This window comes from Podarcis melisellensis, assembly GCF_964234715.1.
Source record: "Podarcis melisellensis genome assembly, chromosome: 6".
NCBI lineage: Eukaryota > Metazoa > Chordata > Lepidosauria > Squamata > Lacertidae > Podarcis > Podarcis melisellensis.
In genome coordinates this window covers 64,657,795-64,676,623 of record NC_138538.1, presented here as the reverse complement: position 1 = coordinate 64,676,623, position 18,829 = coordinate 64,657,795, and the positions used below count along the sequence as shown (strand labels likewise).

At 40.0% G+C, this 18,829-nt stretch overlaps 2 protein-coding genes across 6 annotated transcripts in view; both read right to left on the bottom strand.

Moving 5' to 3' along the window:
• Nucleotides 1-4,852, bottom strand: part of MSH4 (mutS homolog 4) — a 35,214-nt gene extending 30,362 nt beyond the window's left edge. For 2 of the 4 annotated variants that reach the window (XM_081914622.1, XM_081914624.1), the window contains exons 1-2: nucleotides 4,550-4,847; nucleotides 2,823-2,987 (exon numbers count right to left, since the gene is read on the bottom strand). In XM_081914622.1, coding sequence (XP_081770748.1) covers nucleotides 2,823-2,987; nucleotides 4,550-4,769 — 385 coding nt within the window. In that variant the 5' untranslated portion in view covers nucleotides 4,770-4,847. Of the gene's footprint in view, nucleotides 1-2,822; nucleotides 2,988-4,549 lie in introns of all 4 variants that reach the window. The other 2 variants (XM_081914625.1, XM_081914623.1) reach the window with 2 other exon arrangements.
• A 2,414-nt stretch (nucleotides 4,853-7,266) lies between these two features.
• On the bottom strand, nucleotides 7,267-18,381 carry RABGGTB (Rab geranylgeranyltransferase subunit beta). Of its 2 annotated transcripts, none has more exons than XM_081914677.1 (9): nucleotides 18,267-18,381; nucleotides 15,962-16,069; nucleotides 14,471-14,668; nucleotides 13,755-13,860; nucleotides 13,097-13,149; nucleotides 12,217-12,327; nucleotides 10,755-10,880; nucleotides 9,621-9,770; nucleotides 7,267-8,261 (listed from the first exon to the last, which is right to left on the bottom strand). In XM_081914677.1, exons 1-9 carry the CDS (start codon nucleotides 18,267-18,269, stop codon nucleotides 8,121-8,123), a joined length of 996 nt encoding a protein of 331 aa, XP_081770803.1. In that variant the 5' UTR covers nucleotides 18,270-18,381; the 3' UTR covers nucleotides 7,267-8,120. The 2 variants fall into 2 exon arrangements, with proteins under 2 accessions (XP_081770803.1, XP_081770802.1); XM_081914676.1 differs by lacking the exon at nucleotides 18,267-18,381 and adding an exon at nucleotides 16,788-17,478.
• Between the last annotated feature and the right edge of the window lie 448 nt (nucleotides 18,382-18,829).

Sequence of the window (18,829 nt, the reverse complement as noted above, 5' to 3'; positions counted from 1 at the left end):
CCCAATAATTGAATAATTATATTTCATTAGAATAGCTTAGCCTAACCAAATATATAATGTTAAATAGTAATTCTTCTTTGTGGTTGTTAACTACTATAACCATAGTCAGGTTTGCTAGCTGTAACTTTCCAAAAACATTCTAATATAATTTTACACTGCCCTCTACTGTCCACTTAATTTTTTGCCAATGGTGGATGCAAGAATATAACAAAATGAAATGCCACATAATTTTTCAACAATTTTGGTCTTAATACTTGTAAGATTTCCCTGAGATGCTAAATATCTGCCTCAAAACTGTTTGATTATAACTTAAGAAACCAGAACATGCAGGGATATCACTTTGGGGGGAAATGACTTTCTAACAGAAATCTGTAAAGTCTTCAGAGCACCAGTAAACTATTTACTGTAATAGTATCTATCTTTGCACAGGGCAACATCTAGAATACTGTAGACTGTGCTAGTGGACCCATCTAAAAAATCTTATCATGGAGCTGAAAAGACACAGAAAATGTCAAATAAAACAATAAAGGCCAAAATGACCCTTCCTGTGGGAATTTTTTTTAGAGTTTGAGATTTTCATTTAGTCCAGAAAAAAATAATTATGAGAGGATATGACAGTGGTCTACAAAATTGGGGAAAGGGTAGAAAGGGATCCAAGGTGGAAAGGATAGGAATGCAGGTGCTGTGGCTTTGCTGAAGCTGAGCAGGTGTTTACTTGATTGATGAAAAGACTGCGTAAAGAGAAATTTGAACATAAGAAGAGATCTACTGGATCAGATCAAAGGTCTATCTAGTATAGCATTCTGTTCTCACAGATGTCTAGAGAAGCCCACAAGCAGGTCTACCTTCCGCATGTGATCTCTAGCAACAGGTATTCAGATAACTCTGACAGTAACTATCAAAAACCCACAAACAGGACCTGAGTGCAACCATGTTAGCCCCGCTTTTGATTCCTAGCAACTGGTATTCACACACATACTGCCTCTTATAGTGGAGTTGGAGCATAGACTTAACCTCCATGAATTTGTCTAACCATCTCTGAAAGCTTTCCAAGTTGGTGGTCATCACTACATTTTGTATTAGTGAATTAAATAATGTAATATATGAAGAAATACTTGTTTCTGTGTGTCTTGAATCTCCAGCCGTTCAGCTTCACTCAATGACCCCTAGTTCTGTTATCATGAGAGAAACACTGCACTCTGTCAACTGTCTCCACACTATGACTCCCCTTACCCACTTTTTAAAAAATTAAGAAGCCTTAAAGAAGTAATATTTTTTCATGGGGGGGGTGTAGCTGTAGATTCTTGATCATTATGGCTGCCTTGTGTATCTTTTTCTTCTCTACAATATTCTTTCGAGATGTGGCAACCAGAACTGTATGAAGTATTTCAAGTGTGCACTGGTACTGAATATACAAAATTAGATTATTTTTTTCTGAATATGCATCACTTTACACTTGCTTACATTGCACTGTATTTCCTATTTTAATGCCAGTCACCCAATTTGGAGAGATCCTTTTGGAGCTCCTCACAACCCCTTTTTATTTTTACTTTTTGTTTTAATGATTTGGTGTTATCAGCAAACTTGGCCACCTTATTTTTCACTTTCATAAAAATAGAATTTGGATATGTGCAGTGAAATAGACTGGCAGTAGGTTCACAAGATACATTACACAACAATACCGGTAAGTAAGAAATTTGCAGAATTGCCCAGCATGGTATGTGGTGATGGCCCTCAACTATATAGCTTTGAAAAAGCTTGGAGAAATCAGTGGAGGAAGAGTTTCTCAATAGGTATTATTTAAGAGAAGTGGAACCTGCAACAATTAAAAGTGCTTTGTATTTAGCTCTTCTCACAAGCTTGGTGATACCTCCTTCTGGTATGTGGAAGGCGCTGTTTTTGTTACATAAAGACTGACACCTCTCAACTTCAGAAAGAGAGCTAATGAAAGTTAAATGGAAGCACCATGTTCAGAGGCAGTAAAATTTGAGTATTGGATGCTGGAGACAAAAAGCAGGAGGTCATCACAGCCTTGCCTGTGAGCTTCTCAAAGGTTTTGGGCCTGATCACAATTTACAGTATCTGGACTAAATAGATCTTAATCTGATCCATCAATGCAATTCTTATGTTCTCCTACAAGTCTGAAATTTGCATTTTCTAAATTCATGAGCTACAGGTATAAAGCAGGAAAACCATGAAACTGATAGTTGATCTTGATCTCTTGTTTTTTTTCCCTAAAGTTAACTTCTCATTGTGGGAGCTGCTGCATTGCTGCACTCTTTCTGTCCCCTGAAGGTAACAACAGAAGCCTTGAGCCATTTGGCAGAAGACCCTGCAAGTGCTGCTGCCTCAACATTCTATCCAGTGCACAACATTGACTTTTTGTTACATAGAAATGTGACAATTTATTTTGTGATATATTGATACACAAGACATCTTCTAACCTAACCTCATCTTGAAGATACAGTTACATTCTGATGCTTTATAGCAGAATTTGTGAAAATTCTTCAAGAAAATCTCTTTTGCACAACCATGAGTGTTAGGGTAACAAATGATCAAACCAAATATTGAGCCCAGTGGTGGCCACCCACCAGCGGAAATGATTTCCACTGAGGCAATGGGACTTTCCCTTCTTCTCTTGCCCCCTGCAGCCCCAAAATTTTATCCTGGGGCTGGGGACCATCTTCAAAGTGAATTTGGGGAGGCTGTGGGGGACAGAGAAGACGTCCATTCATGTAGTGTTGCCCCAACTATTTTTTTCCGTATTTACAACCCATCTGTGTAAAGATTAAGATGTACAAATTACAGTAGGTGAACTTCACCTGAATATCCCATAAAAGGAGTCCCGTTTCTGCACCCTGTTCTACTAGATGAGAGAGGTGTTTTTCGTACTCGAGAAATATGTAGAGCTCGGGTTGAAGAAGAGCTTGTCAAATTCACCGTGCTAATGTTTTCTGCATAGGAACTCTTGTCTCCAAAGTATGACTCTAATTAAAAAAAATATTGCTCTTAAAGAGAAATTTAGAATTAGTGATTGCAATGCTTTCCACAGAGATAGTTGCAACAGTACCTTGTAAGAACAATCTTGATCCTCTTAAATTCAATGTAAAATTAGTCTGAGACCTGTAACAGAAATGATCACCCTAACAAATAATTTTAGGATGTTTTAAACGTATTTGGAAAATCAAGATAACCAGTTCCCATTTTAATAAAAATTAATCATTTTCTGCACAAGCAAAAGGAAAAAAAAACAGTACCTGTTATATATTTATTATATATAATTGTGCTTCTCCCTCTATCTGTTATATATAATTGTACCTTTCACTCTACTGCATTTTCTAATCACCTAATCCTGAGTTAGTTAATTTCTGAACTTTTAGACCATTTACATATCCTGGACCTTGAACTGTATTTAAATGGGCTTAATTAATAAATCATTTTGGATGGGAATACAGCCTTAGCATTGGGGCTTTTTTTATTGGTTTGAGTGGGTGAATAGTATGATTTACAATGCAATCCTATACATGTATATTCATGACAGGGTGGGATTTTTGAACCCTTATCTCCCAGGTCCTAGTCCGACACTCTAAACACTATACCACACTGGTTTACTAGAGTACTTCTGTTATGGAGCCGCTGTATAAATTAAATAGGAAAACAAATATGAGGAAAGCAAAATCCCACTTAGAGAAGGATCCAATATATTTTCCTTGATGCTTGAATTTGTTTTATTGTGGATTGTTTTATTTAATGTTTCAATGTGTTGCGAACTGCTTTGAGATTTTTTCTTTAAAATAAAATAAAATTCAGTGTGGTGCAAGCATATTTTTATTCTTAAGGTCTGGCTCAGATAAAAAAAAGTTGTGCTTACCTACTGTTAAGTCATGTTCATTAATTTCAAAGGGTTTTCTCTGAGTAGAACATTGGAAAAAACCTAGTGCATACAATTGCAGCCATAGTGGAATTGAGTGTTTAGGTGCAGAGAAGTGGATTTGTAAATGTCCAAATAATTATTTACTACCCCAGTTTGATCTTACACATTTTGGAAAGATGTGGGGAGTTTTCACATGCCTTTCAGCTTCTTTTGAATTGTGTGGATTCATGTGTTAATGAAAGGCAGTATGGAGAAAACAGAGAAAGTGCTTTGTTGCAAATACAAAAATCTTATATTCCCATCTTAGGGAAGAGAGAAAGCAAAGCACACTTTCTTTCTTTTTACTAAGGAAAACACCTTTTCTAGCTATGTGAATAAAGACCCGGTGCCACCGTTCATTAGGCACACGCACACAATTAAAACTTGGCAGAATAAACCCAGAATATGGGGTCTTCTGGAAGAGCCAGAAGAAGATTGACGAAATCTGGAATTGTGCAGCACTTAACCAATTTAAAGCGCCGCAACTGAGGTGGTTTTGGGAAAGGAGAGGCATAGCTGAACACGTCCTTAGGTTGCTTATCAACACAACCAGTTTTTATTTTGCCTTTGAACCCTCAGAACCCAAGCTGACTGTGTGTCTGTTTTAAGCCAGAGGAGAGAAACTGCCTCTCCCACCTTCCAGCCCCCTTGAGAGGAAGGGCGCCATGAAGCCGCTGCGGGAGCCTCGGTCTCTCTCAGGGCGAAGGGGCTGCTCGTCCGAGGAAGACGGAGGGTCGCCGCCGCGGCCAGCAGGCGCCTGCTCCGACCCGAGCAGGCCACGGGGCCGCCGCTCCGCGCAAGGCGAAGAAGAGGAGGGGGCCGAGAAGGAGGTGGAGGCTGCCGAAACCTCCTCCATTCGGAGGCTTGTTCAAATGTCTCCCCAACCCTGAAGCCAGAAGAAGCGGCTTTGAAGCCTCCGGAGGTTCATTCCCCCACCCCTCGGCTCGCATAGAGCGAAGCATCCGCACGGCGGGAAAAACGGTTGAACGGGCCGATCCATTTCAGCCAGCAGAGGGAGGGGAGGGGAAGGTTGGTAGTTTTTGTTACTGTCAACGACAGTAAAGACACCGAGTACACCTCACCTACATCCACGCAGTGCTGGTTTCCTAATTTAAGGGGATTTCCCGACCACTCTCCACATGGAGAGCATTGCAAAATAATAATGTGATTCCACTCCACCCCGCGCGCAGGTTTAAGGTGGTACAGTCCATCTCTATAGAGGCTTCAGCGCCGCACAGGGACAGCGGGTGACCCCAATGGCTTTGCCTTAGTGCCGGCCAGAGGTTCGTTAAGTGCGGCAGCGCCTGCTTCTCCCTTTGACCGACTGTCACTTCTTCCTGCCTCATAGGCCTAACAGCATGCGGCCTTCCCTTTATGTATGAAGAAAACTCGTTATGTTCTGAAGGGTACAAGGCAACGCATGCATCATAGTAGTAAAGAAATGGTGGAAATTGTAGCCCAACATTTGGAAGGCAGCACGTCGGCTGTCCTCAACTTAGGGAATGGCCCACAAAGTAATTTTCCATTCCCTCGTCCTATCTGCAGCCCCCCCCCCCAAAAAAAAACCACTTGTGAGGAATTTCTTTATGACTATCTGCAGAATGTGGCTAGGGAAAACTGAAAACAGAAGTTTGTGCAGGCTTCCTATGCTGGCTCCTTTTCTAACAGCCCCACTACAAATCGTTCTATCTTCCAGATTTGGGGGTGGAGGGCTCAAGTGGCTGTAGGGAAAGGACCAGGAAATTTCCCTTCCATGAACTTCCTGAAGTTTCACCAAGCAAAATACACTTTAAACCCAATTTACACTACAGTATTTGATTGTAGCCTTATACTAATCTGACGCTGTTAGAAAGGCAGGGGGGATGAGAATAGGGGCTTGAATTTATGAAGAACGTTAGCATAAAGGTAAAGGTGCCCCTGCCAGTCGTGACCGACTCTAGGGTTGCGCACTCATCTCGCTCAAGAGGCCGGGAGCCGGCGCTGTCCGAAGACACTTCCGGGTCACGTGGCCAGCGTGACGGAGCTGCATCTGGCGAGCCAGCGCCGCACACGGAAATGCCGTTTACCTTCCTCCTATAAAGCGGTCCCTATTTATCTACTTGTACTTAGGGGTACTTTCGAACTGCTAGGTTGGCAGGAGCTGGGACCAAACGACGGGAGCTCACCCTGCCACGGGGATTCGAACCGCTGATCTTACAATCAGCAAGTCCTAGGCACTGAGGTTTTACCCACAGCCAAATTCAAGCAAAAGATCTATCAAACCAGCCAAAGAAAAGCTGTGATGAACAGAGAAAAAAACTATACTGCAGTAGGGGTGGTATATATGCATTAGAGATAGTGGTTAGTTATTTTGGTCACAAGCACTGGCCTTTCTGCCCGCAAAACAGGTTAACATTTCTTTTCTTTCCCCCCCTTCAGGATACATTATGTCTCAAAGGGGTTCTCATTTCTCCAACACATGTAGAGATTTTTAGCACCTCTGTCCTTTATCTGCAATTAGTACCAAAATGTCTGGCTTTCACTTCAAATCTAAAATATTGATGATGCAGCCAATGTAACAGGTGTTAATGTCCCCTTGTGTGACGAGACTTTTCTCTCATCCTGCTCAACCCTACATCTTCTCTGGAGATTTCGGAAGGCCTGCAAGTGAGAGGAGAGATATCCTAAGAGGATGATTTGAGAGTGCACAGGGAAAGGAAGCCTCATTGGAGAGGCATAATTCCTTGTGCTAATAGAACAACTTTGCTGGATACAACCTGCCCTATTTCCAGTTCTGATTGCACTATTCAGAAGCAGTTCCAAGGATGCAACCATAATGTTCAATTAAGAGCCAAGTGGATAAAAGCCAAAGGTCCATCTAATCTAGCATTGCTCTCGTGGTGGGCAGGTGCCTCTTAGCCCGCAAGCGGACCTGAAAGCACTACAACTTTCCTCACCTGTAATCCACAGCAACTCTATTCAAAGGCATATTGCCTCAGACTGTGGAAGAGGAACATTGCCTTACCCCGCCCATTAATTGGTCTAATCCTCTTTTAAAGCTATCCAAGGTAGCAGGCATCACTACATCTTGTGGGAGCGATTTTCAACAATTTAACTATGTAATGTGTGAAATTATTGTGTCCTTCCTCAAGTTACTACTGCTAGAAAGGGAGACAACCATCTCTCTTGTACACTTTCTCCACAAAATGCATAATTCTGAACACTTCAATCAATGGCCTCCCTTGCTTACTTGTTCTTAAACAGAAAGCCCCAAATGTCGTAACCAGTCGGAAACCAATTTTTCACAAAATGGCTTGTCAACAAGAAAAGTACAAACAACATTGTCTCCAATGGACCATTAGTACTTCAAGTAGTTACTTCATAATAAGCTTTAGTTTATTTGAAGCAGAATCCCATTTCATACTCAGATTTCAGCCAAGGTACAAATGCACAATTGTGACAAATGTGAAATGGAAGCACTTCTAAAGTTCCAGTGGAAGCAGATAATTCATCCTGCAGAAAGTAATATTCTTCTATAGCTTTATTCTTGATTATATACAACCATTTGAAGTGCTACTGAAACTGGGCTTCAAGCCACAGTTACAATAAATACATTAGAGCAAAGGAACAAATTCTAAAATTCAGCAAGGCCATTAGTTCAAAACAAGTTAATGGTAATTAATCTTCATTGAATGTCACTAGTAGAAAGCAGTTGTCCAAGTACCATAAAATTTCTAGTTATGTAAAACTAGAACATGTGATTGAAATTGGATAAAAAAGTGTAGCAGTCAGATCCTAAACAGGAACTCAAGTGCATAAAGTGTCACTGGCATTAGCAAGTCAATTTCTTTCGATAGAAACAGTGCTTAGGACAATTCACTGTCCAGTACATGCTGTCACCAAGATGAGTGAATGATTGTGTCATAAATATCAAGTCACACAATTCAAGTATTCTTCTATTGTGTCTAGTACAGTATATTTCAAAGTAGCATGACTGGAATGGAGCCCGGAGGCAAACATATTTAAATACATTTAAACATATGTCTACATCTGTTATTGAGAACCTCAAGCACATGTAACACTCAGTTTATTTACTTTGGATACAATCCAGATACAAAATGACAGTGCTTACAGTAAAGTGGTAATTTATCATGTAAACACATTTAGAAATGTCTTTTGACAGAAAATTCAAAGCAGCTGAGTATGGCAAAATTGTGCACATCAAAACCTAGCTTACAAGTTCTGGCTGTACATTTATTCTTTGAAGAACCTCTTCAGGCATACAAAACACAGGATTCACAGGCTTAATTTGTTCTTCTCCCAGTAATGATAGTCCAGCAATTCCAAACAAGGTATGAAATGGATCCACCTACAACATACCAAGGTGAATATTAAATACACAAGGAGGTTTTTACATGGTTTTGCACTTTTCAAAAGGTTAGTCGGTGTGCATTAATAGATTTGAAGGTTTAAATAAGGCAGAAAGCTGCAATAAGATATTTTATTGTCTGACGTCTCTCAAATTCCGAATAAACTGTGAGATTAAAGTTAACTGTTTGAATTTATAGGCAACTGATACCCAGATTGCAATAGCCTAGAAGCCAGCCAAAAATTCCAGTAGCTCTGTTGCTTCCTTTAATTGACACATGCTTATCAAGAACCGCCTAAAAGGCAGAAGAGACTGGGAAAGCACTTCCTCTGTAGCAAGATGCCCATGCATATTCAAGAATGTAACACCTTCTAGTGACAACCCTTGTACAGGGTTTCATTCCAGAGGATCCTGTGGCCTTTAGCTGAGATGATTATAGAGCTCTAAGACACTGACAGAGGGAGGAGCTAAAAAGTATCCATGTTCAGTGCATGAAGCCTTTTGGATCTCAACTTACAGGCCCAGTATTTTGAATATATTTGATTAGCTATATCCTATACAGAACATTCCCCCCCTCTCCCAAAGCAGTTATCTATTAAATATCACCTGGGCCTAAATCAGCTCAACTTCTGATATGAAATTATATCAGTTGTCTTATCTTCTTGAGTGATCCAGAACCACTACATCTGTTTTTGTAGAGTATGGCTCCTTTTAAAGAGCCTCAAATTTTGCGTTATTAGTTTAGAATTGTCAAACATACATCATGACACCTGTACCTTGGTTGTCGTACGCCTTGGTATTCGTATGTTTTGCCTCCCGAACGATCGAAACCCGGAAGTGAGCATTCCGGTTTTCGAACGTTCTTTTGGAAGCCGAACATCTGATGCAGCTTCTGCTATGGCTTCCAGCGCACCTGCGCAATCGGGAGCCACGCCTTGGATTCCGAACGTTTCAGAAGTTGAACGGACTTCCAGAACGCATTCTGTTTTAAAACCAAGGTACTACTGTAGTTTAATAGTGCCTCTGAGGCCTTTCCTTGATACCCACAAAACATTGAAAAGTACATCAAGATGAAGTTAGGAGAGTGACACTCTTTTCTACTTTTTCTTCCAAGTGTATGTGCTTTTCAAGGCTTAAAATTGCTTATCAAATCGATCTTCTGATTCAGTAGAATCAAAGTACACATGCACACACACCTTTGCTGTGCATCTGTGTGAGAGAGCGCAACTCAGAGGTGACAAAAGGGGGTGGTACCCCCCTCCAGCACTCCCTCAAAAATTCAAGTTCTGCCCACCAGCTGAAAAATGTTGGCAAACCCTGGTTTAGTTAAATAAAAAGTATTGAAGATTAGTAACTTGCCATATCTCCTGGCCTGTCAGCAAATCCTCCGGTCTCCTCATCCTGGCAAGCCAAGATAAAACTGCGCAATTTCTCTCGGTCAATCCAGTGCAACCTGCCAATAATCTTCAGGGATGCCAATACCCACCATGAATAGCATACATCAGGTAACTAGCAAATATAATAATGGCAATATAGGTTAGGTCAATTGCAATTATAATCTCAAGATCGGGTTAACTGTTGAATGTAGTGAGAAACAACCACATAAAGACACAAAGGGTTGTTGTGTAGACAGACTGAAATTAATATATTTAACTTTATTTACTGCATTTGTATACCACCTTTCTGCCAAGACAGCCATAGTGGTTTACAATTTTAAAGTATTAAGACAAATGTTGTAATATGCAAATGCTAAACATATTGATGAATCTACTCACGAGTGTGACTTAGTGGGATAAAACCCACATTGTTACACCCAGTTTTCTTTTTGATTCTATCCTTCCACTGAACATGTGCACAGCTAAATTTAAACCATCCTAAGATACAATGTGCTATGCTTAGGTTCCTAATTAAATAGACTAAAATAATGGACGATACACACACACACACACACACCCTGATGTCATGTCATACCCTTAAGAAAAATGTGAAATACTTTTGACATCCTATTTTCCACTAGAACTAGAAACATTTCACAATGCTTGCCTAAAGCAGTGATGCAAACAAGGACTTTCTGAGTGGCTTGCTTATGGAGATAAGCTTGCATCAAACAGTAAATTGCCCATCAATACAGTGGGGCCCATAGCTCTAAAGACTTTTTATTTTAGTGCTGTGACAGAATGGTTTATGTGCGTGAAGCACCAAGTTTGCCAAACCTGATCCCGAATATAATAGACACATTAACTGTCTTTCAGTGTATTTATTTGCTGCAAGCTAACTTTTGCTTAATTGTTGTACCTTTTTTTAACTGTGCATATTAAGAAGATTATGAAAGAGGAATCCAATTCTACAGACTATGATCAAAGTTAAAATAGTCGTAATATAATTTACCAAAATCACTCTTTAGGAAATCTACTTATGGACTACTAGTTCTACTCCCCCACCACAGGCCCCTCCATCTATACAGTATATAAAATATAAAATGTAACTTAATACCTTCTCTGGCCTTCCATTAAGACCACCAGATGGCAACTGGCGTTCACAAAGCCACCAGCCTAGCAGGTCAGCGTTTATTTGGTGTAACTGGCCAGTTATGGCTAGGAATCCTGTGCAACAATAGATCTAAAATTACAGATATAAAGTTCATGTCTATTTAAAAATATAGCTCAGGTGAAACTCAGGTGAAACAAAGGAAGATTACAATGCAGAATCCCAACCAATTGTGCAAAAATGTTTACTTAAGAAATTAATCAGCATCTTTCATTAATAAAATTTTAAATCAAAATTATTATTTTTAGAGGCTGATTTAACTTACATAACTCCTCATTTGAGACACATCTAGAAATGTGTAGCATTCAGCAAGATAATGGACCAGTCTGCATGCAAATTTAAACCATGGCTTAGTTTGATAAGGACAATCCACAACTAGTTTTGAGCTCAAGCACTCTCTCCTTCACCCCCTGTTCTTTGGAATGGCCACTTGGAGATCAGAAGCTTCTGCATCTTTTAGGTTAAGCGGTTTAGCATTGCATTAGAGAAACAACAACTGTGCTTAATATAACTGAAGTTGGTGAAAACAAGCTAGGTTCATAAACCAATTTCAAACAGACTAAAGTCACTGAACAATTTGTTTAGATTTGAATGTCACAAAAAGCTGCAGTAAATGGAAGTGAATGCTTCCAAACATCCACCCGACTTGTGGCAGTGCCAGAAGAACAGGAAAATGAAATAACTGAGACTCACCCCTTTTAACACCAATATATGTTTAGTGTTTGGTGCCTATACCTATGAATACAGAATTTAGCATGAGGGGATTAACACCACTGCATCACCAAAAGGTGGTTCTGTGCTGTTAGTTTTGAACATGGAAGGATGGGTTACTTGGAGGTTCTAGGCACACCACCTTATGTATAGAGGCGTCTTACTTGCCAATCAGATGCCATGGTGGGACCTCCAAAGATAAAGCAGCTAAGATCCTAATTAGAGTTCCTCCTCCAGCTTAATACTTTAGTTTTAATACAGTTACTTTTGTTTTCACAGGTGAATATAAAAATACATAAGCTGCTCTATTTTAATACTGGACACCTAACCAAGTTCAGTTTTCCCATTTCAGACTCCAGTTCCTAGCCTCCATCCAAATAAATAATGGAAATATTAAGCACCACGGGAACCAGGATAGACATCTCTACAAATCACACCCTTCCTTCCTCCATCCCATGAAGTGCAACATTTGCAAACTGTCCTACTTCTAGGCATATTTGGGGAAAATAGTTCCCTGTTGCATTACATTATACAGGATTTACGACATCTTAAAGGTTTGCATATCTGAAGTTTGTGAAGCTAATAAATACTTGAGTTGAAATAATTAAACTGAACAGAAATAGGTTAGTATGTTAATTGGTGTCAACAGGCATCAATAATCCCTTGCAAGGTTTATTTAAGAAGCAGAACTACTTACCTGCCCTGCATGAGATTCAGATCCTGGTCTACAACCAAATCCTCCATCAAAGTTCATACAGGACAACACAAATTCTACTGCTTTGTCCACATCAATTGCATCCAGTTTCCCCTGAAAGGCAGTAAAATCCTTGTAATATGTTTCCTCCATTTTAATACCAAGGATATTCAACTCCCAACATACTAGTGCTATCCCTGTAATATACTTCTGTGTGAAAGTCGTTAATGTCTGCAATTTTCACTTGAATGGCATGGGGGGGGGGAATGTTTCTTAGAAAATTGGCAGATGAACCTGAGATTCATTTGTTCTCTACAGGTCACTAGACAAGCAAGTATCCCAAACTTATCCCTGCCTACAGCTCCTTACCACTGGGGGGCGGGGAGAAGCTTCCTTTCACAACATATGACAAAGGAAACAAATATGACAAAGATCATGTAATATATTTCTATAGCACAGTACTGTTATTTACCAAATTCTTTTTACAAAAAACCTGTCTCTCATGTATGAACCACAGCACACAAAAGCTGGAACAATGCTATCCTAAGTATACTTTAGATGAGCAAAATAAGGAGGACCACAGAATACCGCACTCTGAAGACCTTGTATACTAGGGTTTTGGGGATAGAAAATACCAAAATGTGATGCTGTACCATTTATTCATTAAAATACTTTGCTTGGTCAGTACAGAACAACTAACATGTCATGAGTACTTGCTGCCGTTTGCAACTCTGGAAGTATTTCAAGTTGCTAGCTTGCTTGTGGTATGCTGGAGAACTTCTTACCTCCTAAAGGAAATACAGTTTATTTGAAAGTCTTCTTTGCCCACTGTAATTTAAACATGTATTTCAAAATCACGACTGCCACTGATGAAAGGACTCACCAAGAGAGCCAACGTTGCAACAGCACAGAAGGAAAACCGCGTGTCTATTTCTCCTGCAGGAAGAAATAAACTAAGTTTTCATCTTGACAAAGCATTTAAGCAATTCAATAAACAAACAGATGCAAAAAAGCATTTTAAATGGAATTATTCCCTTGTTCCTATTTTCTAATTCCCCCAAAGATTACTTTCATTAAGTATTTGTAATGTAGCATCACAGAAACGATTCTGTAGTGATATGGAGTAACCTCCCCAAATTATTTTCATTGTAAAACCTTTCAATAAGCATATCAGCACTTTCTTAATCACTAGTACTAGTAAAGTACTAGCTTGATCTGCTTGTAGATAAAATAATAAGCTGAAAATCATGGGATCTTAAAAGTATTAAAGGTGTAACAATATTATTCTCAGATCTCAGAGTAATTCTAGAGCTAAAGTGGTGACAGACATCAACTTTACTATCAGATATATACCAAAAATCATCACAGACCTGAGAAGCTACTGAATCAGTAAAAAATGGATATGGGAATACTATTGACAACCCCTCTAAAACTGAACTTTCACACCGGGGATTGTGCATGATACAAAAGGAAAGCCAAACATGTGGTTTTGCATTCTTTGAAGGGAAAGACATCCAATAATGCAAGTTTGAAAATGTTACCCCATATGTCTCCAGCAAACGATCCATCCTCTTTCTGTAGGCTCTTTACATAATCAACAATTTTATTTACATCAACAACCTGGAGACTGTCATAGAGAGTTAGAATCTGAAAAACAAAACCAATCAAATTGAATGTTAGTGTATTCCAGAACTACTTCAAATTGTTTTCAAATATTTGCGTATTTCAAACTCCACCCCAAACATCATGAAAAGAATTAACTTTTTATTGCTACATTGTTTTCCCTTCGGTGATGCATTCTTCCCCTATTTTCATGAAATATTCTCAGGTCTCAGAGTAATTCTAGAGCTATGTGTTAAAAACCACATCAACTTTAGATTCAGATAAAGATGTTAAATCTCATCACTGACCCAAGCAGCCGTGTTCATGCTTTTATTGCACAAAATGTGTCAAACTGTGCCCACTACCCATCCTAATTTCTGGCCTTCAAGCTCAAAAGCTTCCAAAGAAGCTAGCTGAACAAAGTGTTTCAGTATTTGTAGAAAAGGCCTGCAATAACATTGCTTTTTAGCCAGCTACAGATGAAGCTTCACCAAAAGAAACCTCATGTAATTAAGTAGCACCTCCGAGACAGGATGTACCCACACTGATACTATTTAATTTTCCTACAATATAATCAATATTATAGCCTCAGAAAGTTCACCATTAGTAAGGACAAATTAATTCACTAAACCAATGCTATTACTCATGAGCTTACCTGGACAGCACTAAGTGTGTATAATAGGTGAGGATCATGACCTATACTGGCACTTATGCCACCACATTCACGCTGGCACGATTTGATAAATGCCAGAATTTCTTCTTTGCTCATCCGATGCAGCTGCCCCATGAGATCCATCACAGTCAGTCCCCAATAGACACCACTCATTCGTAAATATTCTGACATACAGTATTCCTAAAAAAAAGTATAACGGATTAGTTCCTAAAGTGATATAGTATAAAACTGACGTAACTTCGCATTTAGTAGTTTCAGAAATCCCCCAAACACCAAGCTGCTTGATTTCATTCCCTTTAAAAACAGTTTTAAACGGCCAGTTTTAAATTGCCCCTTATTTTTATACTCACTTTTAGCACCAATCCAGCGCAAGGCCTTGCTAGAGAAGGCTCTCTATATCTGTTTATGGCTCATATTTGTAAATGACCATTTTTAAAATCAAGGGAGATGTGTACTGAACTGTATTCTAAGAACTATTTTTTTTTAAGTGAAGTGCTTGTAAATGTTTTGATCTATAAATTGCTTTGAGTGTTAAAGCACAATACAACAGCTTTCAACCTCTGCAGCAGCAAAATAAATATGGATGCTACATAACACAGAAGTACTTACTGCACATTTATTGCTCAAACTTTTCCAGTCACTTAAAACCAAGTTGCCCTTCATGCTAATGTTTGCAGATAGGACACTGGTTAGTTGCACTATGATCAATTTAACAAGGTTCTCCCTTGAGAGGCTTTCAATCATTACAACAGATTCATATCAAGATTAGAACAATTTATAAAATAATACTGTGAACTTGGCTCTTAATATTTGCTTAAATTCGAACACAAGTGGAGGTTTCAGAATAGCTGCCTAAATATTTACTGGCTTGGTGTGCACAAAATTGTAAACTCTGGTTTGTTCTCAGCTTGTTCTTGTGGTCTGTTTGGAGGGAAACAAACTATGGATACTAGGCTTGCATGCAAATGCCTACACTCATTTCCTCATGGTAAAGCAAAATGTGGTGGGCAGACACAATTTGAACAGTATGCAGAAGCACACTTGCTCATTCCCAGTAAGCCAGTTTGCTTAATTCTGATTTACTGTTTTATGCAAACTACACCACAGAATATATAATCCACTGTAGCTGCCTTCCTATAAACACTTATCAAGGAGTCAGTCCCATTGAACTAAGGTGGGTTTACTTCTTTGTAGACATGTATAAGTTTGCCAGATTCAGCACAAGTGCAATACATTTTTTTCCACATTCAATAATCAACTTAAATAAACGTTTCTTAGGTCTCAGATCAATAAGTGTATCTTCAACTTTGTAGTCAGATAATACATGCCAGGTTACATCACCGACCTAGAGAAACCATTTGCACTTTATGTCACAAATAAACCTATTCTTTTACTCAATATATTAATAGTCATATGAACTATACTGTAATAAAAGAATTAAAAATGCTACCAAGCTTATATTACGGTACTCACATAATCATCTTTCTTTGTTCCATAAGCTGCTATGTAGTCCGCATGTTTTTCTAATAATAATGAAGTTGGTGCATCATTTTTTATTATGACATCTTTTTGTGGCGTTCCCTTAAAAAAAATATGGTAAAATTATTTTCACATTTCCCCCTAAATCTGATTGCATGTAACATGTCAGACATAAAACGAATTAAACAAATGGCAGATACACTTCAGGAATTTATCAAGATCCTTCATATATTTTACTTCTTTGGTTTTGTAGTTAAGAAACGCTACTGTACCTACGCAATTGGCTATAAAAGTTTCGTACGCTATGTAAGCATTTATGCCGCTAAAACAGATTTTCCAAGTGATGTTCTGGCACCTTTTTCTAGGAAAATAGCACTGTATACATCATAAATAAAATGAATTCTCATAATTAATGCTTAGTATAGGCAGAATAAAAAGAATGGGGAGTATTTAGGAAAGGCTATTCTAATTTCTAATTCTAGGAGCAGGTGATTACCCTGTCTTACATCTTCTTGACTACATGTTCCCCAACATAAATTAGAAATGTGAAATCCAGCAATAATACTTAAGTGCTGACTCATAGGCAATGTACACTCACCTCTACCATGCTTACACAACATGGAGAACACTACAAACTATACAAAACCTTAAAAAGACAATTTTTCTCAAAAGAACAAAGTAGACGAAAGGGGCGTGTAAAGAAAGAAGAAAATAAAGATACAGAAGAGTAAGACCCTGAAAACATTTGAAAATTGCAAAAAGCTTACAAGTTTAAGAATTTATGCTAATTAAATGGGCACTGTAAAATTGAAACATATACCTGATCTATAAACATAAACCAAATCTATAAGGTTTTGGGTCTCCAAATGTCCTCTCAGATGCCATTCCCTTTGGAACTCTGGAATCCAACACAGAGCATTTTACACATCCATGAAACATTCCACTTATGTGAGAACAAAGAAGCCATGTGGCTTCAGGGTGGGGTGGGTTTAGGAAAGGAGGTGGTAGCAGTTCATATATACTTGGGGACTGGTAGCTTGTGGATCTGCTAAAGCAGTGAAAAAAGAATATGTTACTCTCATCTAGGCCAAAACAGCTTTGCAAAACAGCCCACCAGAAAAAAAGCCAGTCTGCACCAGTCATCTGGGACTGGACTTGAAAGGCAGCACTCTGGCCTCTACCAAGATCCAGGAGACCAAGGGCCACTGAGAGGTTATACCCAGTTCCCAGGAGAACGTTTCGGTCAACCAGGCTCCGTCTATCAGCCACTTTCCCCCAAGCTTTATTTCCATTTTCTTCCCAATGCTCTTCTCTATCATGTCTATTAGAGCATGTGCTTGTGGGCAAGGGCATTCTTTTACTGTATCTAGTCTCTCAGAAAATGTTACGGCACTTTATAAGCATTAAATAATAAAGTACAGCTTAAAACTACAATCTTGATTTATTTTTTTTAACAGTTCCAGGAAATCCTACCACAGCCATACTGAAGAAGACATTCGCTCTCAAATGCTAACAAACAGCTTTGCGATAGCCTACCAAAGTTCACGTTGCCTATTTTTAGCAACTAATAACCCCCCCCCCCATTCTGTTGCTTAAAATTACGTGCCTTTGGTTACATTGCAATCTTATGCTGCGTAATATGCCGCTTTAAGATAAAGAGCAATTCTACATTAAAAAAGAAAAGCACCACTTGGTGCAGTTATTCGTTGCTTAAGCAAAGGGCGAGGCGATGTTTTACTATGGCGGCCGAACCCGCAGCCCTCGTGCCTGCAACCCGCACAGCCCTTTACCGCCAGCGATCAAGGGAAGAGTGCCCGCAACCCTTTGAGACCATCCGTAGTAACCCCATTACAAAAACCTTTGCTTGGAGAGAGAGAAGACGAAGCGAGGCCACGCCACGTGCGCGGCTCCCAGCATGCGACCCTCCATGGCTCCGCGAGCGAGATTCTGAAAGAGCCACGTGACTCTCCCTCGGGGGGCGCCGCGCGCAGGTTCTGAAGGGCGGGCACGTCCCTATCCAGCTCTTAGGCCGCAGACGGGCCAACCGCTTGATTGGCGGACCGAGTGGCCAATCACCGCCCAACCCGTCTTCCACTAGACTCAGCTATTCCTTCGCAGGCTCTATTATCCTCCCCCTCCCCCGCCAGACCGTCTACCGAAAACCCGACGTAGCACGTCCGCTACGCGGGCACGACCGATTCGTTTCCCCTCACAGCTCGCGGAACTGGGGTGGCGGGGTGAAGGGAGAGAGGAAACCGCCCTGAGAGCGGAGGGGAGGAAAACGCGACTCGCTACTCACCATGTTGGCACATCTGCGGGACTCAGCCCTGAGCCCAGCGCGCACGCGCCCCTCGGCCGGAAGAGAACGTCATTTCCGGCTCGAGGACCCCCAGCATAGCTGTCCATGTGATGCCTGCAGTGACGTTCGTAAATGTATGAGGCGCTGCTTATGGCCCATGTTATTAGCAGCCTTGGGGAGAGTTTTTGCCGTTTAAAATTGCAAGGCTTTCCCCTCTCTCCCCTGAATAGGTTTCTTCACCGCTGGAAACCGTAACTAGCGTTTTCTCCCCTTCTCTTTTTATTGCTTTCAGTATTTATTTATTGCTTTTTGCAGTAGATATTGAACGCAGAAGGAGACGAATGGGGACATTTGTCCTGGGTGAATTCTTTTCCACAGGAACGACACGGGCTCCATCAAGCCCCATATTCACACGATCAGAAAAACACGAAAGGAGTTGAACTTTGGGGATTGTGTCATCATGACCCAAACTATTCATAATTTGATGCCTGTTTGCACTGGGCCGTGGGGTGGAAGTGTTTCCTTGGGGCAGCACAAAGGCATCCCTGGAAGTTAAAAGTCGC

Coding starts and splice junctions, on each gene's coding strand:
- RABGGTB (XM_081914676.1), bottom strand. Junction 14,669..15,961: donor GAACAAAGAAAGATGATTAT/GTGAGTACCGTA, acceptor ACTTTTTTTTAG/GAATACTGTATGTCAGAATA. Junction 8,262..9,620: donor CTGACAGGCCAGGAGATATG/GCAAGTTACTAA, acceptor GGTATGTTGTAG/GTGGATCCATTTCATACCTT.